This window comes from Aethalodelphis obliquidens, unplaced genomic scaffold (assembly GCF_003676395.1).
Source record: "Aethalodelphis obliquidens isolate GAN/ISIS:26980383/991018 unplaced genomic scaffold, ASM367639v1 scaffold48, whole genome shotgun sequence".
In the NCBI taxonomy this organism is placed as follows: Eukaryota; Metazoa; Chordata; class Mammalia; order Artiodactyla; family Delphinidae; genus Aethalodelphis; species Aethalodelphis obliquidens.
This window is the reverse complement of record NW_020837992.1, coordinates 13342260-13365871: the sequence shown is the minus strand read 5'-3', so window position 1 is coordinate 13365871 and position 23612 is coordinate 13342260. Positions and strand designations below refer to the sequence as shown.

Sequence of the window (23612 nt, the reverse complement as noted above, 5' to 3'; positions counted from 1 at the left end):
GGGGATAGATGAGTGAAATAAGGTGTCAAAGTCCCAGCGGAACATTTGTAAAAAAAAAAATACCTAATTTTCTTCTCACCCAGGTTAGCCAGTGGATAGTCATGTTGTCCCAGTTGGCTCATTAGATTCCTGTGTGCCTCTTTGTCTTCCCAGAGAAAACAAAACTAAAAAACCCCCTTTACATCAGTCCTTATTTCAGATATAAGATGCCAGTTAACTATTTTCCCACAAATACCTTAAGCTCATTTTTACTTGAAAAAAAAAAATTTCCCCCCAAAACTTTTAGTAATGAATGAGTACACAACAACATTTGGATAGTAATCCCATGGTGCAAGGATTTCCTGCAAAGTACCTTTAATATGTTTGCATCAGCAGCAAGCATTAGGATGTTCTAATTTTGGCACCGTAAGTTATATGTGTAGCATTACACATTAGATACCAAGTCACCACCCCAACCAGTATTTATCCATATGAATAGGAAAACTGAACAAAAACATAGTTCTGATAAAGGCTGCATTCATAAACCCAATACAGTTTAAGGTAATTTTTTTTTTTTTTTTTACAATCAAGGGCTGCCATTTAGGATTGTTTTTTTAATGATAAATAAAAAATAGGAATTATTTAGAAGATAAAATACTTCACTGTTCTTTACTGTTATTAATACAATATTGAGTGTTTTGCTATATAAAATATACTCCCAAGAAGTCAAAGTATTTAAAAACAGTGTATCAAATAAAAATCACAGCCATGTTACTGTTCAGCAACTCCATTCCAAAAAACATTGGTATTGCATTCTCAAAAAAAAAAAAAAAAAAAATTGCAGCTGAGGCAAGAGCTCTCTGAAGCTTGCATTCTGGGCGTGTAAAACACCTCACTGCATACTTTTAAGACTGTCACTCTGCTTCAGTAATTTGAACCTGCCACATTTTACTTCAACAAGTAAAGCACTCTGCTGAGAATACAAAAATTTATAAAAAGGCCATCATAAAAGATTAAACCTCGGTAGGCATGTAAGCTTTCTTTTAATAAAAACAAAAATAGTCATTGTCATCTAGTTAAATAAGTCTCTTTGTTATAGAATGTTCCAGTTATTGAAAAAGGGACCTTAAAAAACCCAACTGCCTATATCTTAAAACCCTACCTCTCTTGCCCCATAATACACACATTTGAGGGAAGAGTCATTTAATGTGCAAATTGGCAAACAAATGTGGAGGAGAGGGGACTTCTTGAAATGACGTGCCCAATCAATTCTTGGTTTATTCTTTTACAATATCAACTTCCAGAAAACTAAAATAACCAAAGTAGCCCTAAAAATACACAAAACAGACCTTCATCTTTGCATTCCTTTCCCAATAAACACAAAAAGTATGTACAGCATGTTTAATAATATGCAATATGCAAAAGCTTTGTGTTGCTGTTAGCAACATCTATACCCACCCACCCTCCTTATTCACAAGTGTACCTCTACCTAACACAATTACATCACTAAGCCTGTTAGTTTGAAAGGGTCTTCAATTTGTTAAAACTGGAAAATCTTGGTATAGGGGCTCCACTCATTTGACTCAAGGTTATAGACTTCCACCGTATTCAGAAACTCATTGCCATCAAATCCTCCCACTGCATAAATAGTGTTCCCTACAGTTGCAATCCCAGCATTGCTCCTTGGTGAAGTCATGTTTCCCATCATCTTCCATTCATTTCTAGTTGGATCGTACATCTCCACACAACTGATGGCATGAGAACCATCAAAGCCACCACCTACAAACAGTTTTCCTAAAAGAGAAAAGAGACAAGGTTAATCTAGAGAGGCTAAGAAAGAAACCCTTAAATTGATCTTTTGCTAAAACAGTGGTTCTTGGTAGAAAAGACTGTTCATTCTGTCAGAAAGTATTTATTGAATGCCTACTAATGTAGCAAGCACTCCCTAGAAGCTGGGGATACAAATGGAATAGAGTTGAAAAGAACCCGTTTGTATGTGTAAGTCAGGCAATTTAAAGGAAGGGGAGGCACCATCTAACTACAGTGCAATTCTCACAACAATTCTATGTGGTTGTTTCTATTACTGCCATTTCACAGATGAAGATATAATGAACAAAGAAGTTGGACAACTTGCCTAGAGATGCAACTAGTAAGTGGCAAACCAGAGTAGTTCTGTGCACTGCAAGTTTTGTTATTAGTCCAGTGCATAAGAACTAAGATTCAAAGTAAGTTATAGGAAAGCAGGTTTCAGATAACTGAACATTTTCTAGAGCTCTCCAACTGTATAAAATGATTTTGGCATGGAAATTTCTTCTTGGAAACAGACTGAACTGTGACTATTTTCAAATATACATGCAGGGCAGTTAATAATTAAATTAATTTCAGACAAATAAAATGTTAGCATTAAATATTCTCTGGAGTTTAAGGAAAAACCTTATTAGTGATTCTCGAATTCATTATTTTCTCATCTGATTGTCACTTAGCCTACCTGCATCCATGTACTTACCCATAAAAGAACCGACAAGGCTCATAGTAGGCCAGGGGTTGCAGGCCAGTAGGCTACTTACTGGTGTGCCTACACACTTAGGCTCTTGCCAGTTGAGCCACAAGCTTTGTTCTAAAAACAATTCTAACTGAATTCATCATTGTAATTATGTAATTAAACATTATGTAAATCCATAAAATGGATGTGAAAACTGTGTCTACATATGATGATTTGCAAACACTTGTTAAAAATAATCTAAAAATACTGCTTCCAATTAGGCATGGAGTAGACAATTAGAAAAGACTAGATTTAGATGATTTCCATTTCTTTTGTTTTACAAATCAAATTTTTTAAAATTCTTGCTCTAAAGAAACAAACTCAAATTCCAAGATGATGCATTATGAGTATGATTTATGGAAGAAGATGAATTAATGTTATATATCCAGTACTGAGTGATTAGAAAAGACATTTCTAAAAGACAAACCACCAATCCCCACTGCGTCAGAAAAGAAGGCTAGTTCTGAATTCTTAATTATACAAGTGGATAGTTATCACTGACATTCTCTTGGAATTTTAGAACAAACTCTTGCTACTACCTACTCCTCAGCTCTCCAAATCCCAACACTCACCGCCGAGAACAGCCACTCCAGCTCCTCGCCTAGCCACATTCATGGATGCAATTAAAGTCCAGGTGTTATTTTCAGGATTATAACGTTCTACTGTGTTCAGACAATTCCAAGACTCTGCGCCTCCAATTATGTACAAATAACCACCAAGCTCACAGACTGCAGACTGGTGTCTACCTATAAAATCAAGTCAAACCAAAATTATTATTCTATCTCCCCAAACTGTAAGTGTGCACTACACATACCATTGATTCAGAGGTCTTAAAAAAAAAATCAACTTACGAATATTAAGAGGAGCACAGCTTGTCCATGACTTTGTTATAGGATCAAATACATCACAATTTTTCAGTCCTTTTTGACCATATGGATCTGAGCCACCAACAATGTATAATTTCCCATTCAGAGCACACACTCCTATGTGAGTATAAAATAAGGTTATAAATTGATAACTTAATTATCATACTTAAATACTGATGATCTCAGCAGAAAAGTATTACCTGCATTACAACGATTAGTTCTCAATTCTGGAATAGGAGTCCAGTCATCTATGTTTGGATCATACATCTCTCCACATCTCAGGTCATCTGAGTGGCCATTTGATCCACCCACCACATAGAGCTGGCCCTATGCCAAAAGCGAGAGATTAATATTTCTGCCATTCTCAAGTTCTTAGAAAAAACTAAATGTGGGCTGCTTCTTCCTGCAATATAGTGCACTTACCATGAGTACGGCCATTTGAAATCGGGCTCTTGGTGTCCTCATGGGAGCAAGAAAGGACCAATGATCTGTATGTGGATCATAGCATTCAACTGTTCGAAGACACTCCTCTCTGTTATAGCCACCTGGTACAAGAACCACAAAGAGTTATGCTTTAAGTATTAAACTGGACCAGCCTTTCTGGTCTAGAATGGTTTAAGTAATCTGTACAAATGAGAAAAAGAATCTTTGTCCACACACTTAATAAGGCCACATTAGTTAATGTTTTAACTAAGTGCCTGTAACAGCTGAATGACAAAATTATGAGTGTAAGTAAATTGCTTAGTCTTGACTTGAAAATTAGGAGGGAACAATTACCCACTTCATAGTTTTTTAAGAATTAGAGACAGACATTAACTTGAAGGCTAGGCAATACTATAGTATTGACTTTTTATTTCTGTCTTCTTAGAATGTGGTAAAGTGGAATGTCACAGAAGAAGGCATATTAAATAAACCCTGTCTTCCAAAGTTTGCATGTCACAAGCAAGCATAAACGTCCACTTATAGAGGCTTAGCCAGTTGAAGGTTTCTGATAAGTCACTCATCCTTCTATTCTTACCTGCAGCTATGAGTTTGCCATTCATCTCTGCTGTCCCCAGACCAGATCGTGCGTACTGCATAGGAGACATGGGCTTTTCTATTAACTCATCTGGTTGCATCTCAAAGCTTAAACTTTTAATGAGTTTTGGAGTACTTGTTGGTGAGCTCTGTGGGCTGTTTCGCCCATGAAGGAAAATGACACAGAAAATACCATCCAGCACAGCCAGGCACAAGTAAGTGTTATCTGTAAGCACAAGAGTTCCATGTTTAAAGATGCAATTTTTATTACTTTTGGTTGCTGTGTGATCCTGAATTGGACTCCAGATTCCAGACAGGGGATGACCTGCTACTCTTTTCCAAATTTAGTTGCTTCTGAGTTTTTTCCTCAATCACTTTAGAAGTATTATATGGTTCCACTTAAAACTCCTTCTTAAAAAAAGAAATAAATTGAAGGCAATCTGACAAGTGTAATACACTTACTTGAAGTCTTTTCCGAAGCAACGATTTTCCACTCGTGCTTAGGGCTTTGTATTGTAGCATTTGGAGAAGACAGACATCCAATGGAACTGCTACTTATCTGCTTATGGCCATTCTCACGTGGTGGCTTTTTCTGCAAAATCAAAAGGCAGCTACAGAAACCTAGCCAAAGACCATACCTGGTGTACCTTTGCTCCTGAGCTATTCCACAACACTGAGAAAACCCTTAGTACCCTCCACTTATGCATGACATTTATAGCACACGTAGGTTTAACACAAAACAACACTTTCTGACTGACACACATCACTGGCATTCTTCCATCTCCACTTAATAAGGAAACAACTACACCTACCCTGGTCAAGAAAAAGTTCCAAGTTCAACAATTAAAAAAACATGTTGTGGGTCAAGTATCAGAATAGTCAAGAGAGGAAAAAACGGAACCTCCTCCTTCATAATCCACATAGTCTTTATATTAAGTATAGAATTTTCCAAAATGTTATAAATCTAAAACAGCATGAATTAACTGAGAGAATACATTTAACCCACTATCTCCATGAAACTGCGAAACTTAACTAAATCATATGTACCGGTATCCTTCATATTAGCAGACATATATCCATCCAATCTCTCTGAAAGTTATAGGAAAAAAAAGTGGCAATTACAAGAAATATTTACAAGTATATTTCTTTAGGATTACCTTAAAGGTATTATAGAGTGGTTTTCTAGACAAGTAAAACTACATCAAAACACTGAAGTAAAAATGGTAATCAGAAATTAAGGAAGCAATAATACTAAAAGAACCAAATATTTTTAAAGGAATACATGAGAACATAAAAGAGGGAGAAATGGGCAAAGCTGCAAATTTTCAAATGACTGTAAGAAGATTACATTGTACCCTCGTGTATGAGTTCTCTTTGATGGTTTTCTTCCAATTACTTTAGCTCTTGACACTTCCAAAGGATATGATCACATGTCATTAGAAGAGTCAAGATTACCCTGGTAGGAACTGCCTGCTGAATGAATAGGTACCACCTTCAGTACCTGGCCAAGTTTGCTCATCCACTTATTTTGATCCCCAGGGCCACAGCCTCATGGGTAGACAGAATCTCTAACAGAAATTTCTGTTTCGAGTGGAAGAAAAAGGCCATGAAACAATAGAGAAAAAGATTTTGATAGCTACTTGAAGCTGTGAAAAAACTATCAAGTTTGGTGTAAGCAATTCAGCAAATGTGGTTATAGCTTAAGTAGGCTATTTTGAGAAAAGGCGGAGAATGTACCATGCTAATGGTTATAATTACATTCCATTTAGACATTTATTATGTACCTAGGTGTTATTAGGTACTTTATTCACACTGTCTCTTTTAATCCATTAAGGGCAATATATCTCCCCATTTTATAGGTAAAAATACTGAAAATAAGAGAGAAAATATGCATTGCCTAAGGCAATGCAAGAAAAATAAGGATTAGGAATTCTGAGTATAAAGCCACTCTTTTATACTACGATAGTCTGGTGTGTCCTGTGCTACTAGGAAGTACAAGGTACATAAAACCCTATCCCAATCTGTGGGAAGAAGGGATCCAAAGTAACACAAGTTGATGATGCTTGATTAAGAGCTTTCACTGTAGTAAGAAACCTGTTCTAATGTATGGCTTTAATTGAGAGAAAATCAAATGTGAAAAAAAAGCACAGTAACAATGAAGACTACTTGGTGTTATGTAACTAAGCCTTATATAGAAATGCTGGTTAACTCTTTTATGTTCCTTCCAGAACACTTTCAAACCTAATTCTTTACTCTCCTTTATTTTCAAACTTCACCCTATCAACTCCTCCCACTCAGCCCACCCACTGGCCCACACTTTCTTTGCCTCTGACCTCCCCAAGGGGTGGTCCCTGGTAGCTCTTTCTTTGTCAGCCACCATCACTTCTGAAGCTAAGCGTTTCTTAACCTTAATACTCTCTGGAAATTATACCCACTAAAGGTTACAAAGTGGCTTCCTAAAACCAATGTAGAAGAGATATCCCTAATCTTCTTTTACATGACCTCCCAGAGGATGATTTGACACAGTTAACAATCCAGTCCTCCTTCAAACTTTCTTTTCCTATGTTAGCTAGCTTGTACAACACAATTTGATTCCAATGGCGGCTTCTCAACTTTTTCTCTTCCTGAAGCTTAGTGTGTTTCCTCATCCTTTTTACTTCATCATCTCTATTCATGGCACTTCCCTGGAATAAGTCACACAGGTCAGAGTCCTACTCACCCTCAAATTCTTCGTTTCCTTAATTTTCCGAATCTAAACAATCATTAAAGACCTTTGTAACTATAAATGTCTAGAGTCCACACTTTCCCCTTCTCGTCCTTAGATCAAGCCCTCATCTTTTCACCTGAACTACTGCTTGTAATAGTCTACAAATTGTTCTCACAAGCTTTAATCTACCCTCTGTACCTGGTCATAAAAATAGAAGGGTTCGATGCATTAAGTAAAACAAACAAACAAAAAAAACCCTCAAATGAGCTAGAATCCCACGACCCAGAGACTGCCACCTGATAGTTAACTATCTGTCTAAAATATGATAATGAACATATAGATCTCTGCTGTATGGAAATACCATAATTTAACCAATCCCCCTATTGCTAGACTCTTGTCCAGTTTTTCACTATTATTAAAGTTGTGAAATATATCTGTTCAGATCACTCTACTCCCTTGTCTAAAATTCTTTGAAAGTCCCACACTACTTGTAGAATAAAGTATAATCCTCGATCAGATGTTATTTACCTACTCTCCCAGTCATGTGACCTGCAATTCCAACAGTATCCTCCTTTCACAGGTATCCTTTGCTATCTGACACACCTCCATCTGCTATGCAAACTCTTCCACATCCTCAGATGGCTCAAATGTCGCCTCCTTTGTGAAATTTCCCTAGTTTTTCTCCTTTTGGTTCCACCCTCCCCTTAATGTCTTCCGTAGGTAATGCGTATAAATCTGTTCTGTTTTACCTACTCCTGTAAGGTCCCGGAAGCAGAAACTGTCTCTTACACATTTCTGGGCCCTCTTACCTAACATCACGGCCTGCCACTTATCAGGCACTCAACCACTGCTTGTTGAAAGGGTACTTTAAAAAACCATTAAATTTCAGTTTAGAGATGTTTAGAGATAAGAGGGAAAATATCCTCAATGTTCAAAATACACAAACATGAACAAAATTCTCAACTAACTCAGCCCCAAAAGCTTTTTGTGAAAATAAAAATATTCAGCCACTATTGACACAGAACACCTGATAGTATCACCATACACGTTATTTCTGAGTCTATCATTTACCTTCTAATTATTAAAGGAAAACACCCATTAACTTGGGTCGACTCAGCCTACTTTATAGTTATCCCTCACAAATACAATGTTGAGCTAAAGGCCAAACAAAAAGAATACATATTGTATAACCATTTACATCAATTTCAAACACAGGCAAACTAATCTAATGCTTCAGAAGTTGGGATATAATGGCTTCCTTTGGGGTAGTGTAGGGCAGTGACTGGGAAGGGGGCAAGAGGAAGGCTTCCAGAGTGCTAGAAGTCTCTTCTTGACCCAGGTAGTGTTTAAACCAGTGGGTTCACTATGTGACATTTATGATTTGTATTCTTTTCTCTATGTTATTTATCCATAAACTGAAAAAGTTTATACCTGAGATTTTTTTTAAAAAAAATTGGGTCTAACGGTCATTCCCAATACAAACAACTATTTTTTATAATCTGACCAAAATAACATTTAATTTCTATTTTGCTTCATCTTATTGGCCCTTTTTCTTACTGCTTATAAATCCTACTTGATTGAGAAAAAAATCTTAAGTGGGGTTCGCTACTTTGTTCTGTTAGTTTCTTTTTATGTGGCAAAAATGGTAGTAATGGTATGAAAGGTATGCTTGTTTTCTCCCACAAGTGTTTCTGTGCAGTCATACTAATGAAGGTCTTCCACTTTCCTTTATTAAAGGAAAATTTCAGTATACTATAAAATGCTCTAATCAAATTTTAACCTGAGGTTACCTCAGATGTGCAATGTGTACCTGCACAAACTGAATGTGGTCATCATCACTGCCAAACACCTCAGCCTGTCCAGCTAGTAGGTTCCCATCAAGCAGCTTGTGATCGGCTGAGTAGTACAAGGTTTGAACCTGCAAAACAGCAACAGAACACCCATGTGGCTACTGTCTCCATGGCTACTCCACTAGTATGCAGATCACACAAACGCCTCAAGGTAACCTCCAGTGTGCTTCTTGAGCTTCTTGACATCTTACTCTGGCAGGATCCCAAAGTAAAGAAAATACATGTCATGGTGGTAAAAATTTAAAAAACAAAAATAAGATACAGAATCTTCTAATACTGGCTGAAGAGTCCTTGGCTTGGTTGGCTTGAAAGAAATCTTCGTTTTTTCATAGCTTCTATTATACAGCATTAAGAAAAAAAGGCACTAGTACAATATATAGGCTCTTAAAGAATATACATATTTATAATAAAATACCGAATATGGTTTACACCTTTGAAGAGTAAGTAGTCTAATGTGCATAAACATATTTCCGTCCTGCGCAAGCAATGTCAAGAAAAACAGATAAAAAACAAGTGCAAAAATTCAAGCAAGCTACAGAGATACCTCCCTTAACAGATGCAAACATATGGCTAATGCATCTGATTTTCAAGTGGGAAACCATATAGAATTTAAAAATCACCTGTTAGCCTTTTTAGAGCATAATGATAACTGCATTTTTAAAGGCCTAACAGGTTTGGTAAGCCTTTAGTGAATCCGAAAGGCTTAAGTGGAGGGATAAACTCAAGGTCACTCCACTGTTCCATCTGCATGTTTAATTCCCACCATTTCTCTGTCAATTTTTTCTTGTGTATTTTTCAAAAAGTAGCCCAAGTTAAGTGAGTGACTATATGTATGAACAACACCATTGAAAAACACAAAGCTTTAAAGATAAGAATCCTGTAAAGGAGTAAACACCATTAAATCATCATCGTTCTCTGCCCACAGCGGATTTTTCTTAGGAGAACTGGGGCAGGACTGCTGCTTCTTTACGTGTCAATACACTTGAGGATTCTTCTTGTTTCTTCAGTCTTGGGTATCCTAGTTTTGTTAATAAACCTATGGGGAGATAAATCAATGGGGAGGAACAACCATTAGAAGCTTTTACCTACTTGTCAATTTAAAGCAAAAACCTGTGAAGAAAAATTAAGAATCTACAGAAAATTTCAGTACCACCTCCCATTTCTAAAGCAAATTACATGCTACTTTAAAGAAAGTTAACAGCACATAATAAGCAAAGAAATAAAAAAAGAAAAGCAGAAGACCAAACTGAACAGTTCATTCAGCTCACCTGGACACCCCCCCTGTTTCTCAGCTTAGGGGTACCTATAGCAAAATTTAAATTCTTTAGGGTCATGGTTATAAAATAAAAGTGAAAGGGAATCCTTCATGTTATAGCAAAATAATTTTTAATAATTGTTGAATCCCATTTACTTTAAAACTAACCTCTTCCATCAGCTCTTCCAGACTGTCTCCATTCTCCCAGATGCTACGCTGCACCCAGTTGATTACCTTTGTGTACAATTTGCCATTGCTGGGCAAGCAAACATTATCTTCAAGCATTACCTCCAACTAGAGTTGGGAAAAAACAAAGACACATGGATCAGTGTTGAGCCTCTAATTCTCAATTTCATAATAAAGAGGTCATAGATGCCCAACTGCACTCCATACGCTTACTCTATTTTTTAAGGAAACCAGTAGCCAAAAAAAAAAAAGAGAAAGAAAAGAAAGTAAACAAACTGGTAGGCAGAAAACCATTACACTGCTAAAAATAACCGTATGGTTTCAATGTATTGTCTTTTTCATAACCATTACTCACTTGCTTGAAACATGGAGAAAGATTACATTCCTGGAACTAAGTAGTATGTATCTCTTTATTTAACCTTTACATCTTTCATCTTTATAGATTTTACCTTTAGCCGTGGAAGTTTAAGAAACTCTTCCTCTTCTGAAATTTGTAACAAATGCTCCTGAATATAAGCATCAACCTTATTCAACAAACGGGAGTCTCCCATACAACTTGCAAAATTTCGGTAAGAGATGCAGCTGGTAATATCCATTCTAGATAGTAAATAATCACCACAAACCTTGGAAAAGAAATACATGAGTGCCAACATTTACATACATTTTATTTAACAAATATGTAATACTCAGTGTGTAAGTACTATGTGGATATATAAAGATTAACCAAAAATCACTGCCTTAGAACAAGTTTAACAGTAGGAAGAATACATGTATACAAATGATAAACATCAAAGAATGCCATTCAAATATATAAGAAAAAATGCAACAAACTGAAATGCTATGAAAATGCACATGAAATGTTCGGACAAGTATTTCCAACTAGAATAATAGATAAGACGTCATAAAGGCAGTAATCTGAATGGGGCTCTACAGGGGAGATGACGCTGAATGCACACAGAAACTAGGGAAGATGCTGCAACAATTCAGTTTGGCCAGAACAAAACATAAGACAATCAAAATAGTTTTGGAAGAATAGCAACTATATTAAGGAGAGCCTGGAATTCTAACCTGAGGGACGTGTGCTATGACCACAAAAGGATTTTTAAGCAGAGTGAGAGGCTTAGCAAACTTCTTCTCAAAGGGCCAGACAGTAAGTTTTTAGGCTTGTGGGCCGTACTTTCTCACAACTACTCAACTCTGTCACAGCAGGTGGAAAGCAGCCATAGACTGTATGTAAATGAAGGCTATGTTACAATAAGATGTTATAAAAGCAGGCAGCTGGCCTCAGGCCTGCAGTTTTCTGACTCCCACATTAGAGGATTAAATGCCTTTTTTCCTGTAAATTATTAAGCACTTCTCAGTGGCATTAAATTCTAGAAAGAATACTTCTAAAGAACAACCGAGAAGTGTAGAAGAACGGAGAATTAAGGATATGAGTTATATGATTAACTGAGAAAATCAAGACTTACCCTGCCAGAGAAGACTACTGAAAGAGCAAGATTGTAGCTTGAATTATCTGAGAGGAAGTGTGACCCTGCTGTGTTACATTGGCTAAACAGTTAAAATTACATACATATTTGGTTCTCTAGGGGAAAAAAAGGGACATTTTCAAGTTCTTGAGTCCAACAGATGTCTTATAACAAACTGTACACACTAATCATATAAAATAAGACCCCCTAGTAACAGTACTCCTTGTATATTACTTCTGTTACTCTACCTGCTTTACTCGGTCCATCTTCAGCTTTTTTGCTGCAGAATAAACGTCTTTGACTAATTCCTTATCGGCTTTCAACCTATTAGAAAAAAGGTTCTTTATCATTTATCATACCAAGGCCTTGAAACACAGACACTTAATTTAAATAAATTTAGAGGGACTTGGAATTTCATTCCCTAGTTATATGATGTACTTCAGAGAACTTACTGAGCAGTGTAGGCATAATTCAACAAGACTTCAACAGCTTCCGGATTGAGATCATCAAACTTAACATGAGAAACTCGGTGAGGATCACTATCATTATTAAAGATTTCAAATAAATAGGGGCTGCAGCAAGCCAGGACTGCTCTGTGTGCTAACATCTCATGGCCACAGACCTGCAAAGTGAGGAATTAACATTAGAAGCATTGTGGACTATGTATTTCTCTAGCTAATTACTACATCGTATCCTTCATCTTACATTTCTGTGTAAATCATTCTTTTTTAAACTTATTTCATTAAATGCCTCCTGTGAAAAACAAAACAAGCCAATCCAAGAACATATGGTTTTTAGTAATGAAAGATCAATTCTGTAAGTTTCCAATTACGTTTTAAATACCTGAAGTCGAACATCACAGAACTGGCCACTTTTCCTCAGGGCATTTAATTTGGCAACAGAAGACTCAATGAAATTTTCGTCTTCAAACATTAAATATCCATTGGGAATCATTTTTCCTTATAATTTGGCTAAAGGGCAGAAAGAAAGAATGAATGGTGATTTTTATAACATTTTAAAGAGTAATGCAGTATTTTTAATTTTCAAATTTCATCCTATCAACAACACATAAAAATGTTATCATACAAAAACATTGCTAAAACACCACTGACACTGAACGTCTAAGCCTTTGTACCCCTATACTTTGGTCCTAAGTCTTTTCAAGGATTCATACAGTAGTGTTATGGTGTCCCAGCAATTTTGGCCAGGTTTCTATTCCTATTAGTACATTCATTGTGAAGGAGAAAAAAAATGTAAACCCAGCCCTGCCCAAACCCATATAACAAGCAACTGAAAAGCCTGGAAGGATGTGAAGTGGTCATCACATATAGATTCCTTGGTTGGGGCTGCAGTCATTCCTTTACTCACTGATATATACGACTAACTTACATTCTGTTCCCTTTGCTCTACTCAATATTCTGTGATAACCTATGTGAGAAAAGAAGCTAAAAAAGAATCAATATATGTATAACTGTATATGTATATATATAACTGAATCACTTTGCTGTACACCTGAAACTAACACAACACTGTAAATCAACTATACGCCAATAAAATAAAAATATTTAAAAATTCTGTTCCCTTTGCAGGTTTCATATATTTTAAATCACTTATCTCATAAACATACAAGATAGAAATGTATGTTCTTTAAAAAATTTTCCATTTCACCGTTTCTTGTGAACAAGTGACTAATGGCTACACAAAATGCATCATTAAAAAGTGGTAATAGAAGATTTCACTTTGAAGTAACTGATTTATTTAAATTCAAAATAGTTTATAGAAAGGAAAATATAGGAAAAAAATTTTTTCTATGAATATTACTGACTTCGCCTTTTAAAAAAATTATGAAAGGCTGTTAGTGTACTTGGCACAGTCTTCAAAAAAAAAAAAATGTGTGCACTGGGCACTGACTATCCACTTACCTACTATACTGGTGAGGAATGTATTTCCGGGGTGTTTTAAATAATCAAGGACAAAGGAAACTCAGCGCTTTGTTGAGGTATGAAGACAGGTGGCTGAAGTGAAGGCAGAGGTGTCTGAAGCTCTAATGGTGATTCCAAAACTATCAGGCTTGAAAATGATGTAATCAAGTCCTTTAAAGCTATAGACACGAACTTCTTCTGTGATAATCATGCATCATAATCTGTAATAATGACAATTGTTGGATATTCAGAATGATCAAAGACTGCCAATGATCTAGGTAGATCAGATCATGCAAAGTCCTGATCTTGAAGACATTTTGAGGTAAATGGCACAATACAGAAAATAACACGAATGCTACTATACATAAGCATTTTCATTTAACCTGCAACCACTCAGGTGATTAAAAAAAATAAAATCCCTCCCCAGAAGGAGCTAGTAACTTTTACCATTTAAGTGAGATACACAAGCACAAAATTAGAGAAAAATATAAATATTGGTTAATTCTAATATTCTTTACTATTAGATTCCAACTAATATACAAACATGTGTTCTGTCTGTTACCAGCCAGCAAGCAACCATCATTATTCCCCGACATGTATACAATGTTACAGTCAAACCAGATATACTGTTTCCCAAAATGTGCTCTGTAGGTACCCACCTCTGTAACTTCAAGTTTCCTTTTCTTGGAATACCCTTAACCCAACCTCTGCCCGCTGAAATCTTACCTCCAGAGCCCCTGCCAAATCCCTTCAGCTGAGTAGTTCCTCCCCATCCTCCACATACTGAACCCTCTCTGAAAGTGTGTATGTGTGATCTTCCAGCTGGTCTGTACTGGCTTATCTTCCTTGATTCAAGGCCTCTTGAAGGCAGAGCCTCTGTTTTCTTTATCTTTGTATCCTTCCCATCTCCCCCCACCAAAACAACTAGCCTAGAAACCTGAATATAAAGATGAGTAATTTGTTGAAATGAACTAAATAAACAAAAAGGAAAATATTAATGTCTGTGCTTTGTATGATCATTTTTCTCATATACAGTAATAAACTACCAATGGAACAATTCTGGTTCAAATCAAATCTTCAGGGAAATCACATTCAGTCCTCCCCCCATTTTCACATGTCATTAACTAAAAGTGTCAAAGTCAGATGGTACTTAGTTTTTAATCATCTGAACTGCTGTTACACCACTAATTCAACAAACCAGAACTAAATAAGAAATTATGTGAAAGATGTGCATACTTTTTAAAATGGACATCTTCAAATTACCTGTATTTTCCTTATATATCAATCAAGCCCACAATTCTAAATCTAACAATTATGTTAATGTGTATGGTCCCTTACCCCAGAACCCACTTGAAGGCTAGTCCAGTTCCATTTCAACAAACTATTGTATTAAGTGCAACACATGCGCAATCTGTATCCCGTACGCCTTCACTGGTTTCTCCATAGCTTAGGTTTTATTTCAAGGAAACCTGAGTATTCTGACTCAGGTTGGGACTGTTGTCAATGCTTACTCCTGCAATGAAAGTATTTCATACCTTTATGTAATATTGATTTCCTCTGCTCTACACTTGCATCCAGATTAGTTAATTCAGCTTTTCTTAAGAAACCAGTTCTAACAAAACAAATGTTTTCCAAGTAACACACAATTCTATGTACAGAGAGAACACACTATCCAAAAGAAACCTTCAAACATTTTCAGCCAAGACCTAGCTCAAGTTGGGAAAATCTATGCAAGGGTGAAAGGGGGGGACCCCTCCATGCAAGTTATGTTGGATATTATTAAAATGTATGCCCTCTGAAAAACCAAAAACAAAAGGAGATTTATAAGTATTTTAAACTTTGACCAGTTTTATTCAGTATTTATTTGTAAACTAGCCTTGATCTTACCAAGAATAAAAGTGGCATCTATAAATATATAGACATACCTCGTTTTACTGCACTTCACTTTTTCTGCTTCACAAATACTACCTTTTTTTTTTTTTTGCAAATTGAAGGTCTGTGGCAACCCTGAGTTGCCAGCTGATGGTCAGCATTTTTTAACAATGAAGTATTTTGAAATTAAGGTATGTATGTTATTTTTAAAGACATAATGTTTTGGACACTTAATAGACTCCAGCAGAGTGTAAACATAACTTTTATGTGCACTGAGAAACCAAAAAATTGGCGTGACTCGCTTTACCACAGTGGCCCAGAACCAAACTCACAGTATCTCTGTGGGTGTATTTGATAAATTGAAAGTTCTACCTTAAATTTATTTTGGAAAACAACAAGAACAACAAAAACCTGGATGGTTAAAACCACTTCAGTCCTTTGGGAGAAAATACTGGAGAATTTTTGGAGCAACTCTTGCCATACAAATTTGTACAATATTATTAGTTCTGCAATAGAGTGAGTACTACTACGTTAGTACTCGATGATTTTCTCGTACAGCAAGGTCTTAACATGAACCTCATCTCTTTAACATCTGCTGATCCGTATAACCCTACTTGATTTTAAAAGCTAGCCCAAGTCCACTCAACATTTAAGTTAATGCAACAAACTTTATCTAATTACTGTCCTTATATACTATATGCCCCTACTCTCACCCACCCCCAAGTTGGAGGAGGTCACCTCAGCTTCTGCCTGCAAAACCACGTCTTTCAAAGTTCACATTCACTTTCAGTAAAGTTAGTGTGGACAAATTGAGTTTTAAGCCATTCCACAGAGTCACAGATCTCAGTTTGGTCTATGAAACTCAAGCTCAAAAACTGATGAAATAAAAATGTGTGGAGAATTTTTTATCTTTGAAAAGCCAAACCAAAAGCCCCAACATCCCAGGCTTACACACAATTATAAAATTTAGAATTTTATTTGATATTTAAAAAACACATTCGACTAATCCACTTTTAAAATTAAAACTGAGATCAAATGCAATATATTCTGGTAAACAGTCTTCAGTTTCTTCATATGGCCAGTTCAAGAAAAGGGATACAGATGACTTATAAATGAGTAATTAAACTGCTTTAGTAAAACCCAGAAGTTCACATGTTACCACAGCCCCCCAAAAGATCAGCTGAACCCAAATACACTTCAGTAAGCCTTATCAAGGAGCTGTAAAAAATGTAGGTACAATATGACCTGCCCCCAAATTCTTCTTGGGCCTTCAGTAAGAGCAAGATAAAATGTTATCAAACTTTCAAAGAATCCTTAAAACCTCAAGGCAAATTACAAGTATTATTTAAGTTTCAAGGCAATCTTTTGAGGGTAGCCAACTCACAAAATAGTAACCTACTCCATTTTTAAAGGACAGACGTTATAATACAAAGTAAGTCAATAAATCTTTTAAAAACCAGAAGTTATAGATTCCCAATGTCTGAAACGATCCATCTATATCAAAACTCACCAAACTCACTCACTCACTCCATGCTTCTTATATCGCACAAACATTTATGGCTCCAAACATATGGCAGGCACAGTCTGGAATGGGATGCTCATAACACAATGAAGTTAACTCCATTCCCCAGCCTTGAACACTCCACAGACCAATCAGAAAGACAAACCAAGCAGTGAAAACAGTTCAAACAAAAGGGGGAAAAGGTATGAAAGCACACATATTCCAGAAACTGCAGCGATCTCTGTTTAAATAGACTGTAGTTTGCAGGATGCATATGGTAAACAGTAGGAGAGGAAGTAAAAGAGATCAACATTAAGGTTTAAACAGAGCAGAATTTTTAGCACAGAGGCATAGGACACTAGCAGAAATATAGGGGATGGTCTGGAGGAATGGGTAAAACATGGATGCAGGGAAATTATTTATAACCCTTGCTTATCCTAACTAAGGTAATAAGGATATTTTAGAGTAGATATGTGGCATCAATATCAAAATTAGAATTCCAAAAAGCATAATAGAGACATTTTTAGTTTGCTGCATGCTTAAAGTCAGGAAGGAAAAGAGGAGTTTGCTTTGGGACATTATAAGGCTGAGGTACCTGTTGGGCATCCAGGTTGATACCAAAAGTGTAAGTAAGGATAGTGAGCGATGTATCGGTTTATAAATCATTTACAAGGCGGTAATTGAAGTTTACAAGTAAATATAATCATGTACTTTCTGTGGTTCTAACAAAAACTCAGAAATACTCCCTTATTCATTAATTCCTGCATTTACACTCTCTCTAGCACAAGGTCGGAGGCTCCCCAACCCTCCTGCAGATTTGACTGTACAATCATACTGTTGAAAAGTCAATGAAATTATTTTTAGGGGTACTTCATCTTAATATCAATGATTAAGACAGTTCCCCAACAGGAAAACATTTTGCATTAAAAACAACAACAACAACACTTATTTGCGAAACACATTCAATTGCCACCTAAAATATCCTTCAAACAAGAAAAAACAAAACCCCACTCCAAAGTATTGGGGTGGCCAAAAAGTTCGTTCGGATTTTTCTGTAACTTCTTACAGGAAAAACCCGTACGAACTTCTTGGCCAACCCAATAAGTAGCCAAAAAGACACTAATTTAAAACTAAAACCAAAACCTGGAACACTTTGTTTTGGGGGGAAAAGTCAGAAAAACAGACCTGCAAATTAAGACAATTAAGAAATTAATATTAACTAATGATAGAGATTTCATCTATTAGGAAAACAGAGGAAAAACCATTCTGGGTCTCCTTTAGGTCAGTGATGCTAGTCCAGTTTTACCTCTCACTACCAAATTATAGACATTTGACAAGTAGCCTGCCAGCTGGTATTAAATTATAGTATTCTCAATCCAATTCTAAACAGTGTACACCTCATCTCCAGATATACAAAGAATAACTGCTCCTTCAGCATCTTTCAGACAGAAGTTTTGGCATGATTATGCCTAAAGCTACTCATACTGTTATCCTTAAACAACCACCAGTGCTAGAATTATTTTAAAAAAATATGTCTCTGGTAGTCTAGTCCATGCTGTACTTGTTGAACTGTTTAGAGTAGTACTATGCTTACAGGGTTGTTATTTACTACTAGACAGAAGATCACCACACGCAAGTTCTCAAAGAACAGCTTGATGCCAGGGTGTTCTAATCCTCCATGACTGACAACAGACATTAAGGAAACAAAAATAAACCCTTTAGGCCTCTGATTTCTACTTATCTAGTTTTTGAAACGTCAGCGCCCTCAAACAATAGATCTGTCTACTTTGTATTGGGGGAAAAGTAAATCTATTTCTAAAGTATTTGTGGTTCAAGTTTCCCTACGGTCAATCCTCAATCTGATACTGCCTACTACCTTCCTACCATCATGAGCTTACAACCAGAGTCCCTTTGTAAGATACGCAGAAGGACGGGAAAAGAGCAAACCTCTCTGCCGATTTTCTTTGGCAAAAACAAAGTGTTGAGCGCCCCAGAGTGACTGGAGAGTCCTGCAGTCCCAGGCCTTCATCCCCGCGCGGCGGGGCGGGAGCCCACTCCGAAGGCTGGGAGGCAGAGCGCCCAGCGTCTGCACACCCCCGCCCGGGATTGGCCAGCCCCGCAGTCATTCAGCGCGACACGTCAGGGCAGCCGCTCCCTTCCTCCCTCCTCCCGCCCCCTTCTCCCCGCGCTTGGCAAGAAAAGCGGGCAACGTGGAGCGGGAACAAAGGACCCCGCGGCCCACGGCGATCAGGGGCGCGGTGCCACCGTACCCCAGGCCCGGGGTACCGATGGGGCCCTGGACCAGCTCCCCGCCCACACTCGCCGGGTCCTGGGAAGGCTTACGGAAGAGAGTCCAGACCCTGGGCCGACCCCAACACTGGGCATCGATTCTTGACAGCAGGAACGGAGATTCCCGCGCCCTCCTTCTGGGAGGTCATCCCTGGCCCGCGCGCGGCGTCTTGACCCAGGCCCCCGAGGACCCCTCGTGCAAAAACTTCTCGTTCCTCACGCCCTGCTTCCTCGACTCCAGCGCTCTCCGAGGCGGCCCGAGCCCGCCCTTGGCCGCTAACGCGATCCGGCAACCACAGCAGCACCGGGAGCGCGAGGGCCGCTCGGCTGCGGCTCCTCGCCCCCAAAGAGCGACGGCGGCAGCGGCCGCAGCTTGGGGCGTCCTCCTCCCGGCACCCGGCACCGCTCCGCGCCATTCCCCAGTTCGCAGTCTGGCTGCGCCCTCTTCCTCCTCCACCGTCGACGGGACCAGCGCGTATTACCTGGTTCATCTCTGAAGAGATGGAAAAACTCATCTCTGGAGCTTCAAAGGGGAGCAGAAGGAAGCGGGCGGTAATCGGCCCAACGGAAAGCGTCTCGAGGCCACCGAGAAGGGAGCGACCGAGCAGGGAGACGAGCGAACAGCCCGCAGAGGCTGCGAGGAAGGGGAGCGCACCGGAAATTCGCAGGGACTCGCTCGCTGGCTCGCTGGCACAGCGGCGCTGAAGCCGCAGGCAGCGAAACTGTGGCCAGCAGTTCAGAGAGACCGACCTCCACGCGCGTCCCGGAGACACTGCCCCCGCCGCAGCCGCCCGCTAGCGCCTCACCCCCTCGCACGTCACCACGTGCGCCGCTGCCGTAGCCGCCGCCAACGCCTCCCCGACGCTTCCGGCTGGAAAGCGTCGGCAAATGACTGGCGAGCACAGCAATATAGCGCTCGAGGCCCCGCCCTCCGCTGGCCCCGCCCCCACCCTTTTCCCCCCCTCCCTGTTTGGTTCCGTCCTGCGCAGCTCAACTAGGTCAAAGCAAGGTGATCTTTGGAAGAGCGGGTGCTCGGGGACCGACACTTGTCGCGCCGTCGGCCCTCGCCCTTTCAGGGCGGGAACTGGTTCCCTCCAGCCGCCCTCACCTGTTCTGCCATCCCCTGGAGGCACAATATAGCCAGACAGATTAGACGTGAGAGATTAGATTTTTCGGCGTCAGACGTACATCTAGGCAACAGCCCTAGGACTGGAGCTGGCCGCAGTGGACGTAAGAGTCTGTAGCTGCCCGTCTGCCCTTACCTTTGTAGGAGGGTGGTGCGAGGAGGAAGCGTGGTGATTGTGAGGAAGAGCAGAGGCACGCCGACGAAAAGGGGTGAGAGGATTCAGTAACTTAGAGAAAACAATTGGAGAGGTCAGAGAAGGCCTAATATTATATCAGTGTTGCTCTGAAAAACTGTTTACTTCTACTTTTCGTCCCCGGGATTTGTTTTGTCTGAGTGCAGCTCTCCTCTCGGCGACACTGAGTCAGCTCTTTGCTGGACTTGCCCTCTTGGAAAAAGAAAATAACCTTGAGACCAAATAGCAACCTTAATTATCCCCACGCACTCACCCACCTTGTCCCCAGAAGACAAACCTGTTCAGGGGGAGCGTGGGGTATAGCAGGCTGACAGCAACTTCATGGGACTCTGAAGGGCACACTGGAAAGCTTCCTAGATTGAAGGTGAGGGGATTTCGTGAGGTAAACTTGTTTAGAGTTTGGCAAAAGCTTCCAGGTTAATGTCCTGTTAAGCCTATCCTGATTTGGTGAGGGCGCTTAAGCCATCTACACCTAACCTTGTTTGTATCTGATCCCTCTGCTTAATTAGTAGACATATTTCTAGGAGCTCTTTGTCATCACTCCCTACCATTCTTTATCATTAACTATTTCGTATATGCTTATGGGAGCAGGAAAAATGTTGGGGCCCTTCATCTGCAATAGAAGCTTTACAACTTTTTATTCTAAAATATTGAGGCAAGGAGATTTTTGTTTTGTTTCCAATTCAATTGTGGAAGGAAACAGGGTCTAAGATATCTATAATTCTTATACCTTTCTTAAGGAGAAAAAGACTGACATTTGCCACTGGCCTCTTGTTTTTGTCTTCTGATAATAATTGACAGCAGTGTTCACTTTTATTGCAAATGAAACTATTCGAGTACATACCTTTTACATTCCTCTAATACCATAGACTTCATCTTTCCAGAGAGAGAGTATGAACTTCCCACTTCAGGTAGGCACATGACTTTGTGGCCTGCTGGACACATGGTCCCACTCGCTGTACTCTAAATAGTGCCTCTGTGACCTGAAACAGTCACCACTTTCTTAAAGCTACAGTGTGATCAGTCAATGCATTTTTGCCTTGTATGGAATTTCACATTTGCATATTACCTTCTCTATGAATAATGACAATTTATGCATTCCATTTGTCTTCCAGGCAACTCCAGATTTAAGCCTATCTTTCCAATTACTATATAATCCAGATGAAAATTTAACAATGGAACATTGTGGACAATTTCAACCCAGTAAAGTAATAAATTATAAGATTTCACTCAATATTTTAATTACACAACGTATAATTGGACAGTGTTTAATAAAAATAAAAACTATCAACTTCTATTTTATGTCAGGCACTGAGAAAGATAAATTAGGGATTGATGCCAACCTGCAATCTGCCTGTTTTCCTCTCTGATCCTGCTTTAAATGTTGTCCCAGTCCTAAACTCTGGCTTGTGTTTTATTCTTTATGTATTAGTTTGCTAGGGCTGCTGTAATAAAGTACCACAAACTGAGTGGCTTAAACAACAGAAATTTATGGTCTCACAGTTTGTACTTCTAAAATAAAGACATCTTTAGGGTCCTGATTCCCCTGTAGGCACTTGAGAAGGATCTGTTCCAAGCCTTTCCCCTGGCTTCTGGTAATTCCTTGGTTTGTGGCACCGTAGCTCCAGTTTTTACATGGCATTTTCCCTATGTGCCTGTCTGTGTGTCCAAATGTTCCCTTTTTATAAGGACATCAGTCATACTGGGTTTGAGGCCCACCCTAACCCAGTATGACCTCGTCTTAACCAAATCTCCATTTCCAAATAAGGTCACATTTTGAGGTACTGAGGGTTACGACTTTAACATGAATTTTGGAGGGAACATAATTCAACTCATACCACTTTAGTTCAGTGTTTCTCCAAGTTTGGTCCACGGAGCACATTTATCAAAATAACGTGGATGTTCTTATTAGAAAGGAAGGTTCCCAGGCTTCACCCTAAACAAGTGATTCTCAGATGAGGGGAGTGATTTTTTTTTGCCCCCAGGGGACATTTGGCAATGTCTGGAAACAGGACTGGGGAGAGGTGCTACTGGTATTGCTGCTAAACACCCTACAATGCACAGGACAGTCCTCCACAACAAGAAAATGATCCCACCTCCAATGTCAACAGGGCCAAGATTAAGAAACTGTACCCTAGAACTGCTAAATCAGAATCTCTGGGGCCTTGAAATGTACATTTTGACAAGCATCTCAACTACTTTTACCCACACTAAAGTTTGAGAAACACTGCACATACAAAAACCTTTTCTAGGCGTATGTGCGTGCTCCATTTTGTTCCAGATATCAGTTACCTCTCTTATTTATTAGCCATGCTAATTATGATAAGATAATCTAATTATTACAATTTAGCAATTCACACAATTTATATGTCTTCCTGTACTGGAAACTTGTTTCTATTTTAAAATTTCGATACCATATTACATTATTTTGGGTCAACTGTCTACATCCTCTGGATGCCCTTTGTCTGATGAAAATTGTTGCCAATCTCTGGCTTTGGCAAAGCAATGCTGCACCTCCTCCAGTCCACTAGTTTCTCCTGTACTCAGAGTGCCTGCCTTGTCTGTTTCATATATTTCATATATATATATGAAATATATTTCATATATTTCCTGCGCTCAAAGGATGCATGACTGCATCCCTTGCAGTCATGCTGCTATTCTCTCAATTTCTTTCTCTTCTTTACTTCTGGCATTTGAAAATATTTTTAGGGTACATTAGTGGTGCCTTAAAAGCAGAAACAAGAAAATGGTAGAGTCACAAAAGACACAAGAAGCACAGGGAAAAAATCTTAAAACTTCCATTAAAATAGGTCATTGGACACTGTTATGTATTTCAAT

The 23612-nt window shown here is 38.7% G+C and overlaps 1 protein-coding gene across 3 annotated transcripts; it reads right to left on the bottom strand.

Moving 5' to 3' along the window:
- Positions 1–309: 309 nt before the first annotated feature.
- Positions 310–20323, bottom strand: IVNS1ABP (influenza virus NS1A binding protein). 3 transcript variants are annotated; one of them, XM_027083005.1, is made up of 15 exons: positions 19938–20323; positions 13794–14014; positions 12715–12842; positions 12324–12493; positions 12120–12195; positions 10852–11025; positions 10385–10510; positions 8922–9029; positions 4867–4996; positions 4406–4630; positions 3811–3932; positions 3588–3714; positions 3373–3504; positions 3094–3267; positions 310–1773 (listed from the first exon to the last, which is right to left on the bottom strand). In XM_027083005.1, the coding sequence occupies exons 3-15, from the start codon at positions 12823–12825 to the stop codon at positions 1520–1522; spliced, it is 1929 nt and encodes a 642-aa protein (XP_026938806.1). In that variant the 5' UTR covers positions 12826–12842; positions 13794–14014; positions 19938–20323; the 3' UTR covers positions 310–1519. The 3 variants fall into 3 exon arrangements, with proteins under 3 accessions (XP_026938806.1, XP_026938807.1, XP_026938808.1); XM_027083006.1 differs by having other exon boundaries at positions 322–1773; positions 10505–10510; positions 19938–20052; XM_027083007.1 differs by lacking the exons at positions 10385–10510; positions 10852–11025 and having other exon boundaries at positions 322–1773; positions 19938–20052.
- Between the last annotated feature and the right edge of the window lie 3289 nt (positions 20324–23612).

Bases quoted from the DNA above. Each gene is read 5' to 3' on its own strand.
- IVNS1ABP (XM_027083005.1), bottom strand. From the start codon at position 12,825: ATGATTCCCAATGGATATTTAATGTTTGAAGACGAAAATTTCATTGAG. The intron at 9,030-10,384 runs GTTAGTTTTAAA...GCTGTTTTGCAG, and splicing joins TGGAAGAGCTGATGGAAGAG to GTTCAAACCTTGTACTACTC. The intron at 3,933-4,405 runs GTAAGAATAGAA...TTCTTGTACCAG, and splicing joins TGGCAAACTCATAGCTGCAG to GTGGCTATAACAGAGAGGAG.